The sequence below is a fragment of the Sceloporus undulatus genome, chromosome 3, assembly GCF_019175285.1.
Source record: "Sceloporus undulatus isolate JIND9_A2432 ecotype Alabama chromosome 3, SceUnd_v1.1, whole genome shotgun sequence".
Taxonomy (NCBI): domain Eukaryota; kingdom Metazoa; phylum Chordata; class Lepidosauria; order Squamata; family Phrynosomatidae; genus Sceloporus; species Sceloporus undulatus.
The window spans coordinates 270,712,208-270,733,978 of record NC_056524.1 but is presented as its reverse complement, the minus strand read 5'-3'; the positions used below and the strand labels follow the sequence as shown (position 1 = coordinate 270,733,978).

The 21,771-nt window shown below is 44.2% G+C and overlaps 2 protein-coding genes across 2 annotated transcripts in view; both read right to left on the bottom strand.

The window, feature by feature from the left end:
* Positions 1 to 21,771, bottom strand: part of ARMC9 (armadillo repeat containing 9) — a 1,183,007-nt gene that overhangs the window by 631,547 nt on the left and 529,689 nt on the right. The gene's annotated exons all lie outside the window — the stretch shown is intronic.
* On the bottom strand, positions 43 to 20,239 carry LOC121925343 (deoxyribodipyrimidine photo-lyase-like). Its single transcript, XM_042457398.1, has 10 exons — positions 19,980 to 20,239; positions 13,903 to 14,362; positions 12,531 to 12,676; positions 11,804 to 11,986; positions 10,635 to 10,793; positions 9,415 to 9,613; positions 7,473 to 7,625; positions 6,503 to 6,624; positions 3,963 to 4,122; positions 43 to 1,286 (listed from the first exon to the last, which is right to left on the bottom strand). Exons 2-10 carry the CDS (start codon positions 14,255 to 14,257, stop codon positions 1,132 to 1,134), a joined length of 1,632 nt encoding a protein of 543 aa, XP_042313332.1. The 5' UTR covers positions 14,258 to 14,362; positions 19,980 to 20,239; the 3' UTR covers positions 43 to 1,131.

The following is a 21,771-nucleotide window of genomic DNA, read 5'->3' as shown; positions in this document are numbered from 1 at the left end:
TTTATTTGTGGAATTGCGTGTGATAATCATTCACACAATTACTTGCCATTTTCACTTTATTTGCAGAATTCTTTAAATGCGCTTTAATCTCTCTTTGATGCCAAAGTAAACCCCAGTGTGATAAACTCCTTAGTCCCATTGTACAAAACCAGTTGTAATTTCCAGCCACTTCCACTTTCATCTGATTTTTTGGCATTCTTGAGGCCCCTGGACCAGTCCCCTACCCTTGTCTTAAAATGAAGGCTACATTCTCCCACCACAATTATTTAAAGCATCACATCTCAAAAATAAGAGTTTACAATTGCATTTTCTTTCTTTTTTTACTAAAGCAAACTTAGAAAACGCTATGCGCTACAGTTGTGTAACAGTCACTCCCAAACTGTTGCTTCTGCCACCACCTGAATCGAAAGCCCTTGTATGTTGGCTCGCAGAGGACAGAACATTAAAAGTCTACCAACCCTGAGTTTTTGAAATCTGAAAACAGTAAGTAAGCAAGCTGTTTTTTGTAACACGTAGACTACTTTCCCCTGTATCCTTAGAAGGAAGCTTCTTAAAGCATCTCAAATTTTGATGCTTCAGAAAGGCAAATGAAATTTGCTCCGGATCCAGGCTACCAAAAAGCTATTTTTTGGGCCAGGCTGGTGGTCTGGGAGTTATATTCCAAGTTTTGCTTCCATTCCATAAAACCAACAACCAATCTCAGACCATCTAGAGCAATGGTTCCCAAACTTTGACTCACCAGATATTTTGGACTTCAGCTCCTAGAAGTCCTGACTGTTAGCCAAGCTGGCTAGGGCTTCTGGGAGCTGAGGTCTCAAACATCTGGAGGACAAGTTTGGGAATCAACAGAGAAAGCCAGAAAGCTGCATTTGGCCCAAGACCTGATGTTCTCTAACCTATCTGACAAGTAATCCTAACAGCAGCTCAGACAAGCAGAGAATCTTGAGAAGTAATTATTTCCTACTACAAATGGATCTAGAGACTGACCAACCAAGGCACAATGAATTGCATTGCAGCAGTAGCAGAGAAATAAATCATACTCTTTGGAGAAGAGCTAGTTTTCCCTTCCTGTCAGAGCCAAAATACTCCTCCCTCCCAAGCTGTGTTTCCAGTTTGGACTTCTGCTTGCCGCTACTGGGCAAATTTGCGAGGGCTATATTTGCGTTCAAACTGGCCGACGTCGAATTTCCTCTTGCAGCCGGCATAATTCATGTAGCGGATCTTGCCGAAGACGGCCCGTTCAGCCCATCCTTGGTCATGGATCCCGCAAATGGACCACATGCATCCTGGAGGAGGCAAAATAAGAACACGGGGGATTAGTCTCTGTCTTTCTCTTATGCTGGGAAAGACGTGGTCAAGAAGAATGCAGATGGTCCACAGGGGCATGCAAGTGAATGGGGGACACCAGGTTCTTAACAGCTGTGAGGGGCTTCCTTGCATGCCTTTAGATCAACTAGCCTGTTCAGGATTACAAAGGGGTCTCTCAGACTACATAATTATAGCAGTTTGATCCCACTTGTATGTGGCTCCATCCTATGGGATCCTGAGATTTGCACTTTTCTCAGATACTCAGAATGCTCATCTAGAAAGCTTCATCAAACTACAGATCCCAGGCTTTTGCAATATGGACCCAAGACAGTTACAGTGCAATAGCCTTGTAGTGTGAAAGATTGATGACAACCCTAAGGAATAGTAGCATAGGGTTTTCTTGGAAAGATTTGTTGAGAGGAGATTTGGCGGTGCTCTCCTTTGAGGCTGAGAGACTGTTACATGCCCAAGATCACCCAGTAAGTTTCCATGGCTCAGCATGGATTTGAACCCAGGTCTCCCAGAGTCCTAGTCCAACACTGAAACCACTGCACTATGCTGACTCTCCAGGTTTTCCAGGACTCCTAAGAAAAGCCTTTTTCAGTTCTCTGTTTTCTCCAAACAGCTAGGAGACTTCAGGCCACCCAGTATTTTGCACTACAAATTCCACAATCCCTTCCCATTGGCCAAGCTATGTGGTGCTGGAACGACTAAAGCTCCCAACCCTATTCTAAATTAATTTTGCTTCCCAAAATTGAAGAGCCACTGGGGTTAGGAACATGGCTGTATACATCCTACAAAGAAAAACAATGCAGACTGTGGGGCTGGGTGCCGAATTCAGTTCCCTGAAAAGTATGGTATTTTTTCCCAAAACGAAACAAAACAAAAACAGTGGAAGTTTCTAGCCCCTATGGTTATAAAAGTCTGCTTAATCCTGAATCAGTGTGAGTGTGTGTACCAGGAAGCAACTCCAGGCCCTACATGGGACCTTATTCCTAATCAGTTAACATGCAACACAAGATTTTATGCCGGTTTAACTGTAGCATTTTCTGGCAAAGCCCAGTTGAGAAGCTAAATCTTCCTCTCTCCAAACTACCCCATTACTATCTGGAGCATACACACCAACTTCACTCGGCGGATGAACTGATTCTGACAGGCAAGACTGCACTGGTCCCTGATGTGTGGGTGAGGTAGATCACACACAGACCTGAGGCTCATACATACCTTTTCCATTAAAATCACAGAACTGCAGAGTTGGAAGAGACCCTAAAGGCCATACAGTCCAACCCCATTTTGTCAAGCAGGAACTCACAATCAAAGCACCTCAACAGTTAGCCAGCCAGTTAAACAGGCCAAAAACCTGTTTAAAAAGCTCCAAAGAAGACTCCACCGCCCTCCGAGGTAGCAGCCTATTCCACTGTCGAATAGCTCTTACTGTCAGGAAGTCCCTCCTAATGTTAAGATGGAATCTCTTTTCCTGTAGTTTAAATCCATTGCTCCGCGTCCTATTCTCTGGAGCAGCTGAAAACAAGCTTGCTCCATCCTCAATATGACACCCCTGCAAATACTTATACAGGGCTTTCATATTACCTCTTAACCTTTTCTTCTCCAGGCTAACCCCAGTTTCCTAAGTCTCTCCTCATAAGGCATGGTTTCCAGACACTTCACCAACTGAGCTGCCTTCCTTTGGGCATGCTCCAACTTGTAAGCATCCTTTTTGAATTGTGGTGCCCAGAACTGGACACAGGATTATTCCAGGTGAGGCCTGACCAAAGCAGAATAGAGTGGCACTATTACACCCCTTGTGTTGGGTATGCTTTGATTGAGAGTTCCTGCATGGCAGGGAGGTTGGACTGGATGGCCCTTGTGGTCCCTTCCAACTCTATGATTCTAGGCACTATACTTAATAAAATAATAAAATTTTTATTTATATACCGCCCTTCCATTGATCAGGGCGGTGAACATAGCAATAAAACACAATACAGACAGATTATAAAACACATAGATACAAAATTAAAAACAACTTAAAACCCCGATCAGCCATCCGTCTTGCCGACAATGGAGGGAGGAAGGCCATCTGGAACTTCACTCGGGGAATGCAGTTCGAAATAGAAGGGTTTTTAAATCCCTTCTAAACTGGGCCAGGGAGGTGGCCGAGCGGAGCTCAGTGGGCAGCGTGTTCCAAAGGGCCGGGGCGACAATGGAATATGTCCTCCTCATTGTAGAGGAGAGTTTGGCCCCTGGAACCCTGAGTAATTGCTGCCCAGACGTTCTGAGGGTGCGGGGCAGAATGTATAGGAAGAGACGGTCCTTCAGGTATCCTGGGCCCAATACCCAATACTTCAATTGGTATTCTATTCTGCAAGTTTATTCAGAGGAGGTTTGCCATTGCCTTCCTTCAAGACTGAGACAGTGTGACTTGCTCAAAGTCACCTTGTGAATTTCCATGGATTTGAACTCTGGTCTCCATAGACATAGTCCAATACTCAAAGCACTATGCCAGTGGTTCCCAGCCTTTGGTCCTCCAGACATTTTGGATTTCAGTTCCCAGACTTCCTGACTGTTGGCCAAGCTAGCTGGGGCATCTGATGGTTGAAGTCCAAAAAACCTGGAGGAGCAAAGATTGGGAACCACCGCATTACACCATTGCTTACCCACATAACCATTGGGGTCCCTGCCATCCAGTTCGTAACGGTCATTGAGGTAGATGCTGAATTTCAAGGCCTCTTCTGGAGAACTGGTCCACTCCAGGATTTTCTTGGCCCAGTACATCCGCAGGAAGCCATGCATCTTCCCCTCGTGAACCATCTGGAGCTGAAAAGGTTGGAGGGGTATTGAATTACAATAATAGGAAATTCTCCTGGAGAAACGTGTGGCCACATGAGAGTATCTTCAACCAGTCTGTGCTACGATAATCATGCAAGGACGCAAGAAGAAGTTCCTGACTCAGACTGAGGGTCCATCTAACCCATCATCCTGTTTCTGCCAATAAGCAGTGAGTTGGTTCCCTAAAGCCCACAAGCGGAGCAAGATACTCTGCTTCTGAAGGAAAAGATTCCTTTTGGCTAAGGGAACTAGCAGCTGTTGATAACACTTCTCCTTTAAAAAAGCAATTAGGTACAGTTATAGTTCCAAGATCCCCAACGTAGTTAGTCTTACTTACAAGTCAACTTCCAATGGACAATTAGTTATTTGCTACCTCTGGACTATCACCACATTCTACAACATGGATTCACACCAGTTAACTAGGTGTTGTATGAAGTGGTACTTTTCCATTTTGGATCAATCTAACAAATGGCTAGTAAAATTAGCGAACATGATGGAAATGGATCAAATTACTTATTGGCTGAAAAACAAATTGCTTAAAAAACTTGAGGAAGAATGGTCATGAGTTAAAAACTTTTGGAAAATTATGTGGCCTAATTTGGAAAGCATCTATTAAAAGAAATTCCTCATAAGTAAAGAAAGAACTGAAATAGAGGACTTGGATATCAGAGAACAGAAGACCATCTATTAGTAGAAAATAGCAATGATTATTATACAGTTACTAAAATGGAAAATGAATACATTTTCACAAAAACTCAATAAGGCTTGCTGAGAAGTTGTAATCAGATTAAACTATCTAAATCAGGGGTAGGCAACCCTTTTGAGCCGGGGGCCGGGTTGCTGTCCCTCAGACAACTGGGGGACCGAAGCCAAAAAATAAATAATTAATTTAAGAAAAAAATTAAATATATAAATAAACCAGGACAAATGTAGGACAAAATTTTCAAATGGAAGACACTTTTTTAAAAAAATGGAGGACACGTGAAAAAAATTGCTGATTTTTAAAAAAATGTTAATATAAACGCATGTTTCTGAGGCTTCTATAGACAATTGCCCCCCAAAGGCCCCAGCGGCAATCGGCGGCAGGACCGGGCCGGGGGCTGGTCCCAAGGCCTTGCTGGGCCGCATCTGGCCCGCGGGCCGCAGGTTGCCTACCCCTGATCTAAATGAATGACAAGTACTATAAAGAAATGTTTTTATTTTTTAAATTTAATACTAACACACAAAGTTTCTACTATTTAGAGAACTCAACATTATAAACAAAAATCTGTATTATATTAAGGGTTTAAGTAATTGTGTAGACACTTGTGTTATCTTCTTAATTATTTTAGTTGCTATTATGCTGTTGAACAAAACATATTTTGAAAAATTAAATAACTGGCTGCAACGAGTCTTTTTATGGGGTGTATGCTCTTTTTAAAAATGATTTTACAATTTAGTGTAATGGGATTTAAACATGGTAACTTATTTAATTGTATTTCAACCTTTTTGTTAGCAGGTTTATTTCTAAGCCACTGTGGGTCCCATGCTGGGGGAAATGTGGGAGACACATTGTTGTATCCATTTGGGTTTGGTTCCAGGACCTGTACAGATATGAAAAACCTCGTATGTTAAAATCCTACATTATTGAATGGCAGCAACATGAACATGGAGAAGAAGTGCTGAGGATTCTGTAGACAGCCAAGAGAAACAAATGAGTCCTAGAGCAGAAACCTCCCTGGAAGCCAAGATGACCAAAATGTCATACTTTGGCCACATCATGAGAAGGAAGGACTCATTGGAAAAGACAATAATGCTGGGAAAGGTGGAGGGAAGCAGAAAGAGAGGAAGGTCACACACTAGATGGATGGACTCAATGAAGGAGGTCACAATGGGTTTTGTGGGGTTGCAGGAATGAAGCAGAGCAGGGGAGGATAGGAGGTCTTGGAGATTTCTCATCCATAGGGTCGCCATGAGTCGAGATCGACTCCAGGGCAGCAACAAAAACACGAACATGGACACTTCAGTACGCATGCGTTCATGTTGCTGCCATTTAATATGGGATGCTCAATCCATGGTTGGTGGAATTTGTGGATCCGGAGAACCCACTATATCCATACACATGTGCACATATATATACAAATAAAATTAAAAAAAACAACAGTCAAACTCCCTATCTGGCAATCAATCACTCTCCATATTTATTGGGCTACCATGTCAATCATTACACCAGCCATATTAGCAGAGAGTGGTGGGAGATGTAGTCCAACAGTGCCTGAGAAGAGATGCACATCTCCAAACACAGAACCCACATGGTCCACAAATCCCCAACCAACACATGCTCACCATGGGACCCACCCACCCCCTAATTCTTTGGCGTTGTGGATACCTGTGCAGCATTCCAGAGCAGGTCGTGTGTTTTTCCATCCTCTAAGTGTTTCAGCGTGTACAGGTGAGGTCTCTTGTCTTTGGCATGAAGTTTCAAGGTGGTCTTGGCCCAGTCGTAAGCCCCTTTGAAAGGTAACAGACAGTTTCACATGGTTTAACCAAACAGAGAACTGTGACACAGCCATGGTCTTAAAAGAGGAAAAATAATTAATGGTTGGAATCCTCTTGGGACTTTATGCTAGTGGAGCCAGGATCACCCCAATGGATATACTTTTCTGACATTGCATAAGGAGTGGATATACTTTTCTGACATTGCATCCAGGACTTCTTACGTAACAGCTCCCAGGTGCAACTTGTCTCTCTAACACAAATATTCCCCATATAACTCACATCCATGTTAAACCGAATGGCCTCAAATGGGACTGTTTCAAATCTTGTGGCCAATACTTATCCCTAATGTAAAGTATAGCAACAGCACTATAAGATGTAAAGTCAAAGGCTTTCATAGCTGGCATCCATAGTTTTTTGTGGGTTTTTCGGGCTATGTGGCCAGCACTATAAGAAGTAATTTCAGCTGAGATTGTACATCAAGGATGTGGAGTGTAACTTGATATTCATGGAACAGTGTGATGATTAGTGAATTGCAACACTGTGTCAATGAATGTGGAAATGTGAAATGAATGTGTGCAATGCTCCATGGCCATGCAAAGTACAATGGTATCACATGTGCAATGGCACTGCATGTTAAATTCTGCTTCTGAAACCTTCAACTGAAAATGGACTTCCACACCAGGCAAAAATGTCCAGTCACTCTCAATGGGGCTTTTATGCACCCACAGTTCATGAACAGGAAGCCAGCCTTTTGTTTTATGTGCCAAGGGATTGTTCTACTTGCCCACCATGAGGGTGACTGCCTACTATTCTCTATCTTAAAGCTACTATAGGAAGGCAAAACCAGCCGGTCCCATTACCTTCAACCTTGTCATAGTTTTGGTTGTAGTAGCAGAAGTTGTCCGCCAGCTCCCTTCGGACTACAGCTTCTTCAATAAAGCCTTCCACAGATTCTTTGTACCGACTGCGGTGTTTGCGTACCTCCAAAATGGCACGCTGGACAGAAATCTGACCTGTGGGAGAGATGAGGGATGAGATGCAAGATGGCACAACATGGGAACCAGAAGCAAAGCCAAGTGTGGACTGCAAGCCACACACAGAGGCCCAGAAGGGTCCATAACTACACTATATTTATTTTTCAAAACTTAACCCCTATGCCATCTGGGCAATATGGGTAGTGAACAAGTTCACCACACAAACAGACAGACCAAGACAGGGCTTATTTAAGCCAGGCCTAAGAGAAGGTTTATTTAAGCCAGGAAATAGTCCAGAAATCGTAACAGGCTGGGAGGGAAGTCCTTTAAAGAAGGTGAAATGTCCTCCTATACCTCCTAGAAGGCATAGGGGACAATCGGTTTTATTTTTCTCAATTTTTTAAAAAAAAGATTATAGAGGGGCCTAGGCATAATGTGGTCCTTTCCCACCAGCCCCCAAATCTTGTCTGAAGCAGCTGTCTAACTACTCAGTGATAAAGCCAACACAGTTAACTATTAGTTCAGATGCCTGAATTTTCTACCAGGCAGGAAATGTCAGAACTTAAAAATTTTCTGCTGTGGGTTTGTGAGTGTTGTAGTAAAAAAAGGTAACACTTCTAAAAATAGCAATAGCATTTGCATTTCTATACTGCTTAATAGTGAACTCTCTGAGCGGTTTACAATTTGTAAGCCAATTGTCCCCAACCAGCTGGGTACTCATTTTACTGACCTATGAAAGGATGGAAGGCTGAGTCAACCTTGGATCCCTGGGATCAAATTCACAACCTTTGCAGCTGCAGTAACCAGCATTTAAACACTGCACCACCAGTGCAAAAAAAACAGAGCTTCCAAACTCTGGATAATAAACAATTCATCAGTGGCTCACAAGGCTTAGAATGATAGAATCATAGAGTTGGAAGAGACCCCAAGGGCCATCCAGTCCAACCCCATTCTGCCATGCAGGAACTCTCAGTCAAAGCATCCCAGACAGATGGCCATCCAGCTAAAGACCTCCAAAGAAGGAGACTCCACCACTCTCCATTGAGGGAGTGTATTCCACTGTTGAACAGTCCTTACTGTCAGGAAGTTCTTCTTAATGTTGAAATGGAATCTCTTTCTGTAGCTTGTATCCATTGCTCCATTGGGTCCTGTTCTCTGGAGCAGCAGAAAAAAGCTTGCTCCCTCCTCAATATGACATCCCTTCAAGTATTTAAACAGGGCTATCATATCACCTCTTAACCGTCTTTTCTCCAGGCTAAACGTCCCCAGCTCCCTGAGTTGTTCCTCATAAGGTTTCCAGGCCCGTCACCATTTTAGTTGCCCTCCTTTGGACACGCTCCAGTTTCTCAATGTCCTTTTTGAATTGTGGTGCCCAGAACTGGACACAATATTCCAGGTGGGGCCTGACCAAGGCAGAATACAGTGGCACTATTAATTCTCTTGATCTAGACACTATACTTTTATTGATGCAGCCTAAAATTGCATTTGCCTTGTTAGCTGCCGCATCGCACTGTTGACTCATGTTCAACTTGTGGCCTACTTGGACTTCAAGATCCCTTTCACATGTAGTTTTATTCAGCCAGGTTTCCCCCATCCTATATCTATGCATTTCATTTTTCCACCCTAAGTGCAGTACCTTACATTTCTCCATATTGAATTTCATTTTCTTAGCTTTGGCCCAGCTTTCTAGTCTATTCAGGTCATTTTGAATCTTGATCCTGTCTTCTGGGAGCTTGTGACCATTGCTGTTCCTGACTCCATCCCACTGTTCCAAAAAACCAGTTAAACTCAGACTTTAGAAGTCTCTTTCAGAGAATTACTCACTCACCAAAATGGAACCAGGGCGAGAGGTTGCTGAGAGCCGCCCGGTTGGGGTTGTTTCGGTCCGTACCAAAGAACTTCAGCCGCTCCTTGATGAACTCTTCCAACACCATTAGACCAGCTGCTGTGCCTGGCTTTGCCCATGCCACCTCTTTCACTGAGTGATCCACCTGCAGGCTGGCATAGCAGGCATCCCAATCGATAGGCTAGAGGATCAATGAAAGGAATAGCAATGAACAGCCAGGAACAGGACTGTGGGACAAGTATATTCTGGAATGCCGTCACACTGAACACAGAAATCTACTTGGAAAATATCATCACAGGATCTAATCACATCACCCATATCATCATAGGTACAGCTGAAACTGGAAATAATCCAAAATCCTTCATATGAATGGCTGGGATAGTGACACCTTTGCTTTCTGATGGTTCAGTGTTCACCAGCTTTGTTTCATGCACAAAATTATTTAAACTATTGAGTATAAAATTACCTTCAGGGTATATCTGTATATGAAACATATTTAATTTCATGCTTAGACTCAGACCCCATCTCTGAAATATCTCCTTATGTATATGCAAATATTCCAAAATCAAAATAAAATAAAATAAAATTCAAAATTCAAAACCCTTCTGGCTCCACACATTTTGGATGAGTGAGACTCAATCTGCATTTTCAGTTGTTCGACCTCTGTATATGCCATCCTTTGTCAATTATGTCCTTTAGAACTCTACATTGGGTAAACAGGCCATTCTCTGTGCCAGAGCATAAACAGACATTAATCGGACATTTAGGGAATACACCAAAACCAGTCGCAGAACACACCAGTCTTCCTGGGCATTCCATTTCAGATGTCAGAACAGACATCTTTGGGGGGGAACCTTAAAAGGGAGATTGGAAAGAGAAACACCAGAACTGGAATATATCCACAAATACCAGTCCATTGACAGTGGGTTAACAATGATTTCGTGGCACATATATTATAAAACTAGTTAATACCCCCAACTTCACAAAGGCACTCCTGGCAATTTTATCACATTTTGTTTCTGGTTGTGGCTAGGATGTGGGGTGAGGAACCTCTGAACTGCCAAATGATTTGGCTTGAGTTCCCAGAAGACCATGTCAGCATGGCCAATGGTAATAGAACATGGGAATTGTAGTCCCTAAAATTAGAGGGCCAATGACTTCTGAATACTGAAGATCCCTCACCATCCAATACTAGTTATTACCTTTGCCTGGAATGCAGCCGGGTGAGGGTGCCTGATGGCAGGAGGGAATTCGGTAAGGAACTCTGCCAGTCGGTCATGAATCTTCCGCCGTATCGTCCTTGCCCCATATTCCTGCTTTTCTGAGGCCACCCAGCAGGGAACAATATTGTGGGCATCAACCTGGAGAACGGAAATGTAAATGAACAAGGGACAGGTTGAGTCTCCCTTATCTAGAATTATGAAATCCCAAATATTCCAAAATCCAAAAGTGTCCACATGCGTGGCTGAGATAGGTGTAAGGACTTGGGTCCCATCTCTGAAATCCTTAATACTTCCGGTCCTAAGCATTTAAGATAAGAGAGCCTATATGTGAAAGACAGGAGCTACACTTGGGCATGTTCGCTCGTGGAAGGAAGCTTTGAAAGCTTGCAACAAGTATATTATGCATTTCGGTTGGCCAATAAAGCTATCACTGATGGATTTTTGTTTATATTTATTAAATGACCAACACAGCTACCCCTGCATGTTTTACGTGTTATAATTGCTCTTAGCCAGTTTAACATATCTCCTTGCTGGTTCCCAGCTTGCATACACCACTTTCTGAAACTCCCTTCACCATTCACATGGTCATCCACTCACCCTGGCCTTAGGCAACATCCTTCCTCCTGCCTTTGTCCCTTAACAACCATTGTTAAAACTGAAGATGTCACCTCATCACGATACTCACAAGTTTTGCATTTGTATGGCTATTCATACAGTCTGATGATAAAGGTCTTTCCTGGGCATCCACCCATACCATGCAGCTGAGGATTTAAATCAAGTACAGTTGCCCTTGGAATTCGCAAAGCATCCATTCCAGACCCCCCTGCAAGTTCCATGGGCACACACCCCATTAAAGTCAATGGTGGCTGCCCCTCCGCAGATTTTCAAGTCCATGGATTTCTAGACTGCGGACTTGGAGGGGCGACTGTACTTATACTACAACTTATTTTACTCAATTAGCCCCAAAGGTCTTATAAGACTAACATAGCTATGTCTCTGAATAACTGAAATGAACAGTGAAGCTGTCCTACACTATCTACCCAGGAATCCAGACAGAGGAACGTTAACATCTATTTTGCCAGAAAAAAAGTTTAGTAACCATCCAGAGTTCCCGCTCCTGCACTGACCAACCTTTGTAGAATCCCCACCTGGACAAAGGGCACATCGGATGGCAGTCTGTCTCGGACATCTTGCACCCACTGCATAGGAACACGAAGGGGGGAAAAGTCCGTCACCACCCCACCAATGCCATGCTCCATCACAAAAGGAGGCAGACTGTCTTTAGCAAAACCAATGAGCAAGTGGAAGGGGATGTTGAGCTCCTGGCATTCCTGGAAAGAAGGAAAATGAAACACAGGACATTCCATCAGATGGTGACATTGGGATTCATCTCCATGGGTACTGGGTTTCATACAAAATAGGCTTACACTGGCTATTTGTTCTTGTGTGCCTTAAAGTCATTTCCACCTTATAGTGACCTTTAGGTGAATGTATCATGGGGTTTTCTTGGCAAGATTTGTTCAGAGGTGGTTTGCTAGTATTGCCTTTCTCTGAGGCTGAGAGCATGTGACTTGCTCAAGGTCATCTAGTAGGTTTCATGGCCAAGCTGGGGATCAAACCCTGGTCTCCAGGGTCATAACCCATCACTCAAACCACTCTGTCACATATCTCTAATGCCAGAACAAACTACAGTTGTCAGGGTTTCATATCATTGGGCCATGGCAGTTAAAGTGGTGTCAAACTGGATTATTTTTGCAGTGCAGATGCAGCCAACACTGAAGATAATAGGGGTTTGTTAATTGAGTGCTTTCCCATGATTCCCACCTTCTTTCCTGCCCTCCCATGCAACAGCCTCCCATGCGCACCCACCAGTACCTTGGCCACTTCCTTGAGGCCTCTGAGCATGAACCCAAAATGGCGAATGGTGGCATCCAGGAATTTGGGCACCAGGCAGAAGCAGACATGCAGTGGGAGCTTCTGCTTTAAAGCCAGGCGCTGGGCATAGAGAAAGGCCCAGTTATCTGAGAAGACAAATAGGAAAGCATCAGACAACAGATCTGCAACAGGAAGGCAGTGGTTCCAAGAGTCCCACGTCAAATATTTCAGAATTGGGCCTCTACAAATCTATACAGCCAGATCTGTGGGAGCAAAGTTCCTCCAGTGAGTCAGAGCATACAAATGCCTTCCATGCGGGGCTGGTGACGGGGCTCATATGAAAGTATGTCCTAGCAAAAAAGTGCCAGCCAGTGTTCTGGGGAGGAACTGGTTGCCATTCTAGGCTCTCTGGAAATTTTATGTGATGCTCAGAACTGTCACACATCCTAGCTTTAAGTTGCCAGACTGAAAACTGGAGAGGAGTCCTATACCTTTAATAGTTCTGTAGAAGAGGGAATTTCACCAGGTGTTGCTTGTCACACAACTAGATAGCTAGCATCTCCTGCTGAAATGTCCTGTTCTGCATAACCATTAAAGGTACAGGAATCATCTCCAGCTTTCGCTCTAACAACCCTAATTAGAAAAGTGTTGTGTGCCTTCAAGTCATTTCCAGCTTATGGCGACCATAAGGCGAATCTATCATGGCAGTTTTTTTGGCAGGTTTCTTCGGAGGGGGTTTCCCATTGCGATCCTGAAGCCAAGAAAGAGTGACTTGCCTTGAAGTGCAGTGGAGTCTCCTTCTTTGTAGGTTTTCAAAGAGAGGCTGGATGGCCATCTGTCACAGGGAGTGCTTGGATTGTGTATTCCTGCATGGCAGAATGGGGGTGGACTGGGTGGCCCTTGGGCTCTCTTCCAGTTCTAGGATTCTACAATCTTAAGGAGCAGATAGTTGCTGCTGGCTTGCTCACTTGCCCTGTTCCAATGGACAAGAAAGAAAATTAGGCTCTCCTAAATTAAGCCAGAGCCAGTGTGGTGTAGTGGTTTGAGCACTGGCCTGTGACTCTGGAGACCAGGGTTCAATTCCCACTCGGCTGTGAAACCCACTAGATGACCTTGGACAAGTCACACTCTCTTAGACTCAGACAATAGCAAGCCCCTTCTGAAGAAACTTGTCAAGGAAACCCCATGATAGGTAGGTTTGCATTAGGATCGCCATAAGTTAGAAATGACTTGGCACACAACAACCACTAGAAAATTAAGCCAAAATAGGCTGCAGCCCAGATCTTGGATGGAGGATTCTGGGAGTTGTAATCCAAAAAATATTCTTTGTCCAAGTTCTGGCTTGCAACTTAGGCTAAGGGCCAGTTCTTACCTTGTACTCTCTGATCCCGCGACATCCAGTACAGGATTCCCTGAGCTCCTTCCTTGAGATCTGAATTTTCTGAGACCAGGCGGACCCGTTTCTTGTTATATTTGAACTCCGCGACAGAGGATGCTGTTTTGAGGCGGACCTCTCTCAATGCCTCTGCCAAGTCTCCACCTCCAGCACCCGTGTCGGTCTTCATCACCTTCTTCTTCTTCTCCCCCTCCTCATATGGTATGTTTGAGGCCACCTGTGCTACTTTCCCACCATTTTCTGACCTGATGGATGTGGCTCCGTCTTCTGCTGCTTCATTTTCAGACTCTGCTGATCCAGGTGGCTTCCGCTTCTTTCTCTTCTGAGACATGGCTGCTGTTGCTCCCAAGAGAGTCCGCAGTCCACAAGGTCCCCGGAAGGCACCGAAATAAACCAAAACGCTGGCAAACCTTCTTGGGAGCAGATTGGAGACTACCTGGAATAAATCACAGAAGATTCTCTGCTGGATTAGACCAAAGGTTCATTTACTAACTAACTAACTAACTGTTTATTTTTATACCACTTTTCCTTGAGATCTAAGCGGTGTACATCTACAAGAACTATCACATACAATATAAGAGCAGTTAAAACCATTTCAATAAAACCACAATTATTCAATAAAATTATCTAAAAAGAGCCATAAAATATCGATTAAACTAATTGGGGAATAAATTCTCTACAATAAATCGGGAGGGTATGCTTGCTGGAAAAGATAAGTTTTTAACACCTTTTTAAAGGCTTCCAGTGTACTACTGAGGCGGATCTCTTCAGGAAGTGCATTCCAAAGAGAAGGCGCTATCGCTGAGTAAGCTCTTTGATGGGTTGTTGCCAGTCGTACCTTAGGGTGTTCAAGTAGCAATTTCCCCAATGTTCTCAAAGTGCGGGGCGGATTGTGTAGGGAGAGGTGTTCCCTCAAGTAACTCAGGCCCAAGCCATATAGGGCTTTAAAGGTAATAACCAACACTTTGTACTGGGACCGGAAGCGAATTGGCAGCCAGTGGAGAGATTTTAATACGGGAGTTATATGATCCGATCTGGATGTGCCTGTGATCAATCTGGCTGCAGCATTTTGAATCAGTTGAAGCTTCCAAAGCTGGTACATAGGTAGCCCCATGTAGAGCGCATTACAGAAGTCCAAACGAGAGGTTACCAGTGCATGTACTACCGTTTCTAGGTCTTTTTGATCCAGACAGGGACGCAGTTGGCATATCATCCGGAGCTGGTACCAAGCACTCTTGACCATCGCATCTACTTGAGATGATAACTGTAGGGATGGATCCAAGAGTACTCTCAAACTGCGAACTTTGTCCTTTAGGGAAAGTATAACCCCATTCAGGACAGGATGGCAAATTTCCCTATCTGGATTCGGAGCACCTATCACGAGTACCTCTGTTTTCTCTGGATTCAGCTTGAGTTTGTTTTTCCTCATCCAGCCCATTACTGACCCCAGGCAGGCGTCCAGAGGAGAGGTGCCATCCTTAGTCACTGTATCAGTCGGAGACATGGAGAGATAGATCTGGGTGTCATCAGCAGACTGATAACACCAAGCTCCATGATTCCGGATGATCTCTCCCAGTGGCTTCATGTAAATATTAAATAGCATGGGGGACAGAATGGCGCCTTGTGGGATGCCAGATGTAAGCTCTCTTTTACAAGAGCAACTGTCCCCCAGCTTCACCATCTGGAATCTACCCGAGAGATAGGACCGGAACCACTGGAGCGCAGTGCCCCCGATACCTAAATCTCTCAGGCGTTCCAGAAGGATACCATGGTCAATGGTATCAAAGGCCACTGAGATGTCCAAGAGCACCGACAGGGTTACACTGCCCTTGTCAGTGGCCAGACAGAGGTCATTGACTAAGGCGACCATGGCAGTCTCGACTCCGTAGCCCGCCCTGAAGCCAGTTTGAAATGGGTCCAGATAATCGGTGTCATCCAAGGCAGCTTGGAGCTGAAAAGTGACTGCCCTCTTGATCACCTTGCCCAAGAATGGTAATAGGGAGACCAGCCTATAATTACCCATTAAAAGGGGATCAAGAGAAGGTTTCTTCAAAAGAGGCTTTACCATTGCCTGTTTCAGAGATGATGGAATAGTGCCTTCCCGAAGAGATGCATTTGTTATTAGATGGAGTGCGGTTTTTATAGCATCTCCTCCCTGGTCGAGAGGGCATGTCGTCTTTTTCACACACCCAAGGAGCTTGTCTATGTCCTCGGTACTCACAAACTCAAAACGATCCAGAATAACCTTGCTACCAAGGTCACTGGATACCTGTACTATAGGTTCTGTCTGAAGGCCGGCGTCGAGAGACTTTATCAGCAAAAAAGTCATTAAAGGCCTCACAGCAGGCTATCGTTGGTTCTAATAGAGGGTTCAGGGTGGCTGGGGTTGAGTCAGTTCCCTGACCACCCTGAACAGCTCTGCTGGACGGGACTCTGCTGATGCAATCCGTGCAGCACAGAACGAGTTCTTATCTGCATTGATTGCCACTCCGTAGGAACGTAACATGTTCTCATGGAGTGTTCTGTAAGATAATTTCAGATGTTTCCGCCAGTGGTGCTCTAGTTGTTGTGCAGCCCGCTTCATCTGGCGAAGATCTTTAGTATACCAGGGTCTTTTTTAGAAGCGGGCTGGTAAGGACACTCTGGAGCGATACTGTCTATTACCCCGGTGAGATTCGTATTCCAGTTATCAACCAGGGTTTCGACAGCGTCGCCATTGTTCCCAAACATAATACCCTCTAGGGCTTCTTGGAACCTTTTGGGTTCCATCAGCCTTCGAGGGCGGACCATTGTAATGGGTCCTCCACCCCCAAGGGGTTTTTGAATTGTGGCTTCCAGTCCTATCTTGACCAGAAAATGGTCCGTCCATGACAAGGGGGAAATAGCATTAATTTCTACCCACGGACATTCTTGAACCATACTGAAGACTATGTCGAGTGTATTACCAGCACAATGAGTTGGACCCAAAACCAATTGGGACAGGCCCATGGATGTCATGGATTCCATGAACAACCGAGCCGCGCCTGTTAGATCTGATAAGCCGGCCTCGATGGGGATGTTGAGGTCCCCCAGGACAAGAAGCCTGGGGGACTCCAACACCAGCTCCGAGACCAGCTGTGTCAGCTCAGCCAGGGAGTCTGTTAGCGCACAGGGTGGACGATAAACTAACAGAATCCCCAGACTGTCCTTGGCCTTTAGGGTCAGGTAAATGCACTCGATATGTCTCAGTTTTAGAAGCGAGTTTCTGGTCAAAGTGATATGGCTTTTATGGACCACTGCCACACCTCCCCCTCACCCACTTTAGTTTAGTTCAGGGATGACAAAAATGCTGTCTATATGAGACCTATTTCATGGCCACTGAACTCTCCCTGCACCCCACTGAACCCAAATAATAATAATAATAATAATAATAATAATAATAATAATTATTATTATTATTATTATTATTATTATTATTATTATTATTATCCCACTCTCCTGCAGGATTGAGGTGGCTTACAGTGTCTGGAAAAAAATTGGTCACCTAAACCATTAGTGTTAGGAGTCCCTGCACTCTGAACACCCTTTAAAAACTGGGGGGAAATAGTTTTTATCAGGACACATTTCAGCCAAAGCCCTCCAGTGGCCAAATATATGGCATTATGATAAATAAATACAGTGGGGCCTTGGTATCCACTGGGGTTTGTTTCCAAGAATCCCCATGGACACCAAAATCCATGGATGCTCAAGTCCCATTAAATACAATGGATAGTAAAACGATGTATCTTATATAACATGGAAAAATCAAGGTTTGCTTTTATGTATTTATATTTTTTTAAAAATATCATGGATGCTTGAATATGTGGATAAATAAATCTGTGGATATGGAGGGCTGACTGTAACTAAATAACCCATAAAGATCCCATGGGACTTTTAATTCACAGTTTAAAAATCATTGGGATAAGCCTGCTGGGAGAGACTGGTCTTTGATGCTCTTTTAAACACAGACATTGTATCCAGCTGCCGAATCTCTTCCGACAGGTCATTCCACTATTTGGGGGCAGCTGAAGAAAAATAGAGAAGGCCGCAGATGGCCTCTTCCTTAAAATTAAGGCACATCCCCAGACAGAAGCAGCTGGGTATCCTCATTTCTCAGGCAAAGCAGGGCAGAGCTATGCAGCGGAGCAGAGGACAATTATGCAATGGGCGAGTAAAACTCCTTATGCAACCGACAAGGTGAGATTTACAAAGGAAGATTGGTTCCAGAAAAAGGAAAACCTGAACAGGAAAGCAAAAGAGGTAAGAGAAATACAGCAAGCTGAAAATAAAGATTGACAGCAGATCCCTTTTGTTTCTTCAAAACCTTTCTATAAATTAGCGCAGTGGTTCTCAGGCATTGCTCAAGGGAGCATGAGACTTGGAGACCCTAATCCTTCCTTTCCCCCCGAAACTTTTGTATGTGTCAAATTTACACATGCATTGAAATAAATATTGAATTTACAGTCAGCCCTCCATATCCACGGGTTTTTTAATCCACGGATTCAAGCATCCACAGCTTGAAAATAATTTTAAAAATATATAAATGCCAAAAAGCAAAGCTTAATCTTGCTATTTCATACAAGGCACACCATGTTACTATGCCATGGTATTTAATGGGCCTTGAGCATCCACAGATTTTTGTATTTTGGCATCCATGGGGGTCCTTTAGTGGTTCCCAAACGTTGGTCCTCCTGATGTTTTAACCAAGACCCAGAATTCCTAACTGTTGGCCTAACTGGCTGGGGCTTCTGGGAGTTGAAGTGCAAAAACCTGGAGGATTGATGTTTGGGAATCACTGCAGGTTATTTGGGCCCCTGCAAGACAAATACTCCCCAATGGAGACCCGCATTTATCCTAAAAGACATTCAGAAGTGAGAAAATCCCCTCAGAAGCCCGTCTTATAGGATCTGCCTTTGTACAACAGTCCTGTAAGGTAGGCCAGAATCAGCTAACTCTACTTAGCTGATCCTACTTAGCTTCCAAGATCAGACAGGAGCTGGTGGTGTCTTTAGGGTATTGATTATTATTATTATTATTATTATTATTATTATTATATTTATTAGTATTCTGCTCTTTTCTCAGAAATGGGACTCAGACCGGCTTCACAACATTAAAAAAACCCAGCATAATTAAAAATATAGAAAAAGGTACATTAAAAGGGAATTAAATTGTTACAATATTAAATGAAAAAGATAAAACTAAATATATAAATAACTGTATCCAAATGTATTGAAGTGGTACAACATCCCAGCCTGTCCTTATTTATGCCTTCGAGTCGCCTGTCCCAATGGAGATCCCAAGAAGGGTTTTCTTAAGCCAGGAATCCTCAGAGGTGGTTTTGCCAGTTCTTTCTCCTGAACTAGGGCCTACAGCACCTGCTCCTCCTGGGTGGTCTCCCACCCTTGAACTAACCAGGGCTGACCCTGCTTAGTTTCTGAGATCAGACGGGATCAGGCGCCTTTAGGGAAAGTTTATGTGTGTATTTGCAAGCCTCCAAGTCACCTGTTGATGTATGGCTTCTTTCTCTCTTTTCCTGGAGCTTGCATCCATTATTATTGTTCCTGGTCCTGTTCTCTGGAGCAGCAGAAAACAAGCTTGCTCCCTCCTCAATATGACATCCCTTCCAATATTTAAACAGGGCTCTCATCATATCACCCCTTAATCATCTCTTCTCCAGGCCAAACATCCCCAACTCCCAAGTCTCTTCTCATAGGGCTTGATGGTTGCCACACACACACAAAGAACATGCCATAGACGTTTTCAAAAAGAGGTTGAATGACCATCTGACACAGGGAGTCTGCTTGGATTGTGAGTTCCTGCGTGGCAGAATGAAGTTGGACTGGATGGCCCTTGGGGTCTCCTCCAACTCTCGGATTCTATGAACCCCCTTCCTCCCCCCAGTTTTATAATCTCTGCCTTGGCACAACAGTCCTGCAAGGTAGGCACGGAAGAAGAACCATCCAACCCACCAAAGCAGGGATGGGGAGGAAAGAGGTGAACTCTTAGGGGCAGATCAGGGCAGAGAAGCCACTCACCGGTGGTCTGGATGGTCCCTCTGCCTAAGCCAGGCCCGGCTTACACAACCCAGAGGCGGCTCCAGGGCGGGGAAAGAGGCTGGGCTTTGGGGATCTGGGCCTGCCTTCCCCAGCCCTGGAGGAAGCACAGCTCCCTGGAGGTGCATTCTGCAGGATTTCCAGTTTTGATACCGTCCGCACTGCAGGATGCTGCGGAACCGTCGCGCGATAAGCTGCAGGGCTGTGACAGTGTTACTGTTTTTTGTGAATGGAGCATCCAGAAGCGGATGGAACCTTGCAACATTGTTGCCACTCGCTCTATGCGTGACGTCACTTCTTTACTCTCTGCTGGAGCTGCAGCCCCGCCTCCCTGGCCTCTCCTACACCAATAGAATGGATGCATTGGGCAGATGGGCAGGAAGCCACTCACTCTGATCCCAAGCCCAGGCACACTGCAGAAATAACCCACATTGAGACCGCTTTAACTGCCCTGGCTCAATGCTTGGAAGTTGGAACTGTAGTTTATTCAGACACCAGAGCTCTCTGACAGAGAAGGTTAACACGTCTCACAAAACTACAAATCCCAGAATTCCTTAGCCAGGACAGTTAAAGCAGTACCAAAGTAGATTATATTCTGCGGCATGCTTTGTACCTCAGTTAGGCTGCGTCCAGACTTCAGCAGTAACCCGGTTCGACGCTACTTTGTTTTAGTTACACTCATCCCTCCATATTTGCGGCTTTGATGTTTGTGGATTTGATTATTCACTAATTTTATTAATATGTTCTCTCTAGGAATCTCTAGGTCCTCCAGAGAAACTCTATGGTCTACTTTAACCAAAAGTTGCACTGGAGAACCTAGAGATTCCTAGAGAGAAGACTCCGCTGGGCATTCGGAGCTCCTCCAGAGCAATTCTATGGTCAATGTCTGGCAAATGTTGAGCACAGAGTTGCATTGGAGGACCTAGAGATTCCTGGAGAGGCGTCCTCTTAGGTAAAAATATGGTGTTTTGTTATTTGTGGTTTGTCCATATTCACGGGGGTCCTGTGTCCCTAACCCAGTGAATGTGGAGGGACAAATGTATTTGATTTTAGCATGGAATTTGTTCCAATCATTGTTGTAATTTAATTTTGTTTTAATACACAGTTGGCCTTCTTTGTCCATGGATATTTTTATCCACAGATTCAAGCATCCACAACTTGAAAATATATATAAAAAAGTATAAATCCCAAATAGCAAACCTTGATTTTCCATTTTATATAAGAGGCACCATTTTGCTATGGCATTGTATTTAATGGGACTTGAGCATCCACGGATTTTGTTATCAATGGAGGGTCCTGGAACCAAATCCCAGCGGATACCAAGGGCCCAGCGCACTATTTTTTGTATGTTTTTAACTATATGGGGTGATTTTTTTTTAATGTTGTAAGCCACCCTGAGTCCCAGCCCTGGGAGAAGGGTGGGATAACAACAACAACAACAACAACAACACTTTAATGGCCATGGGTCAATGATGTGGGATTCTGGGAAGTGTAGTTTGTTGTGGCTCTGGAGCTCTCTGACAGAGAAGGCGAAAAGTCTCACAAAATGACAGAACCCAGGATTCCATAGCATTGAGCCGTGGCTGCTGAACCAATGTCAAACTGGATTGTTTCTGCAGTGCGGATGCAGCCTTAGAATAGAATATGGAGAGACAGAAAGGTTCCCAATTGGCAAAGAGGTCAGGCAAAGGGCCTGCATTTTATCACTTTATTTGTTCAACTTCTGTGCAGAAAATATCACACAATGAGCAGGTTTAAACTCAGAAGAAGGAGA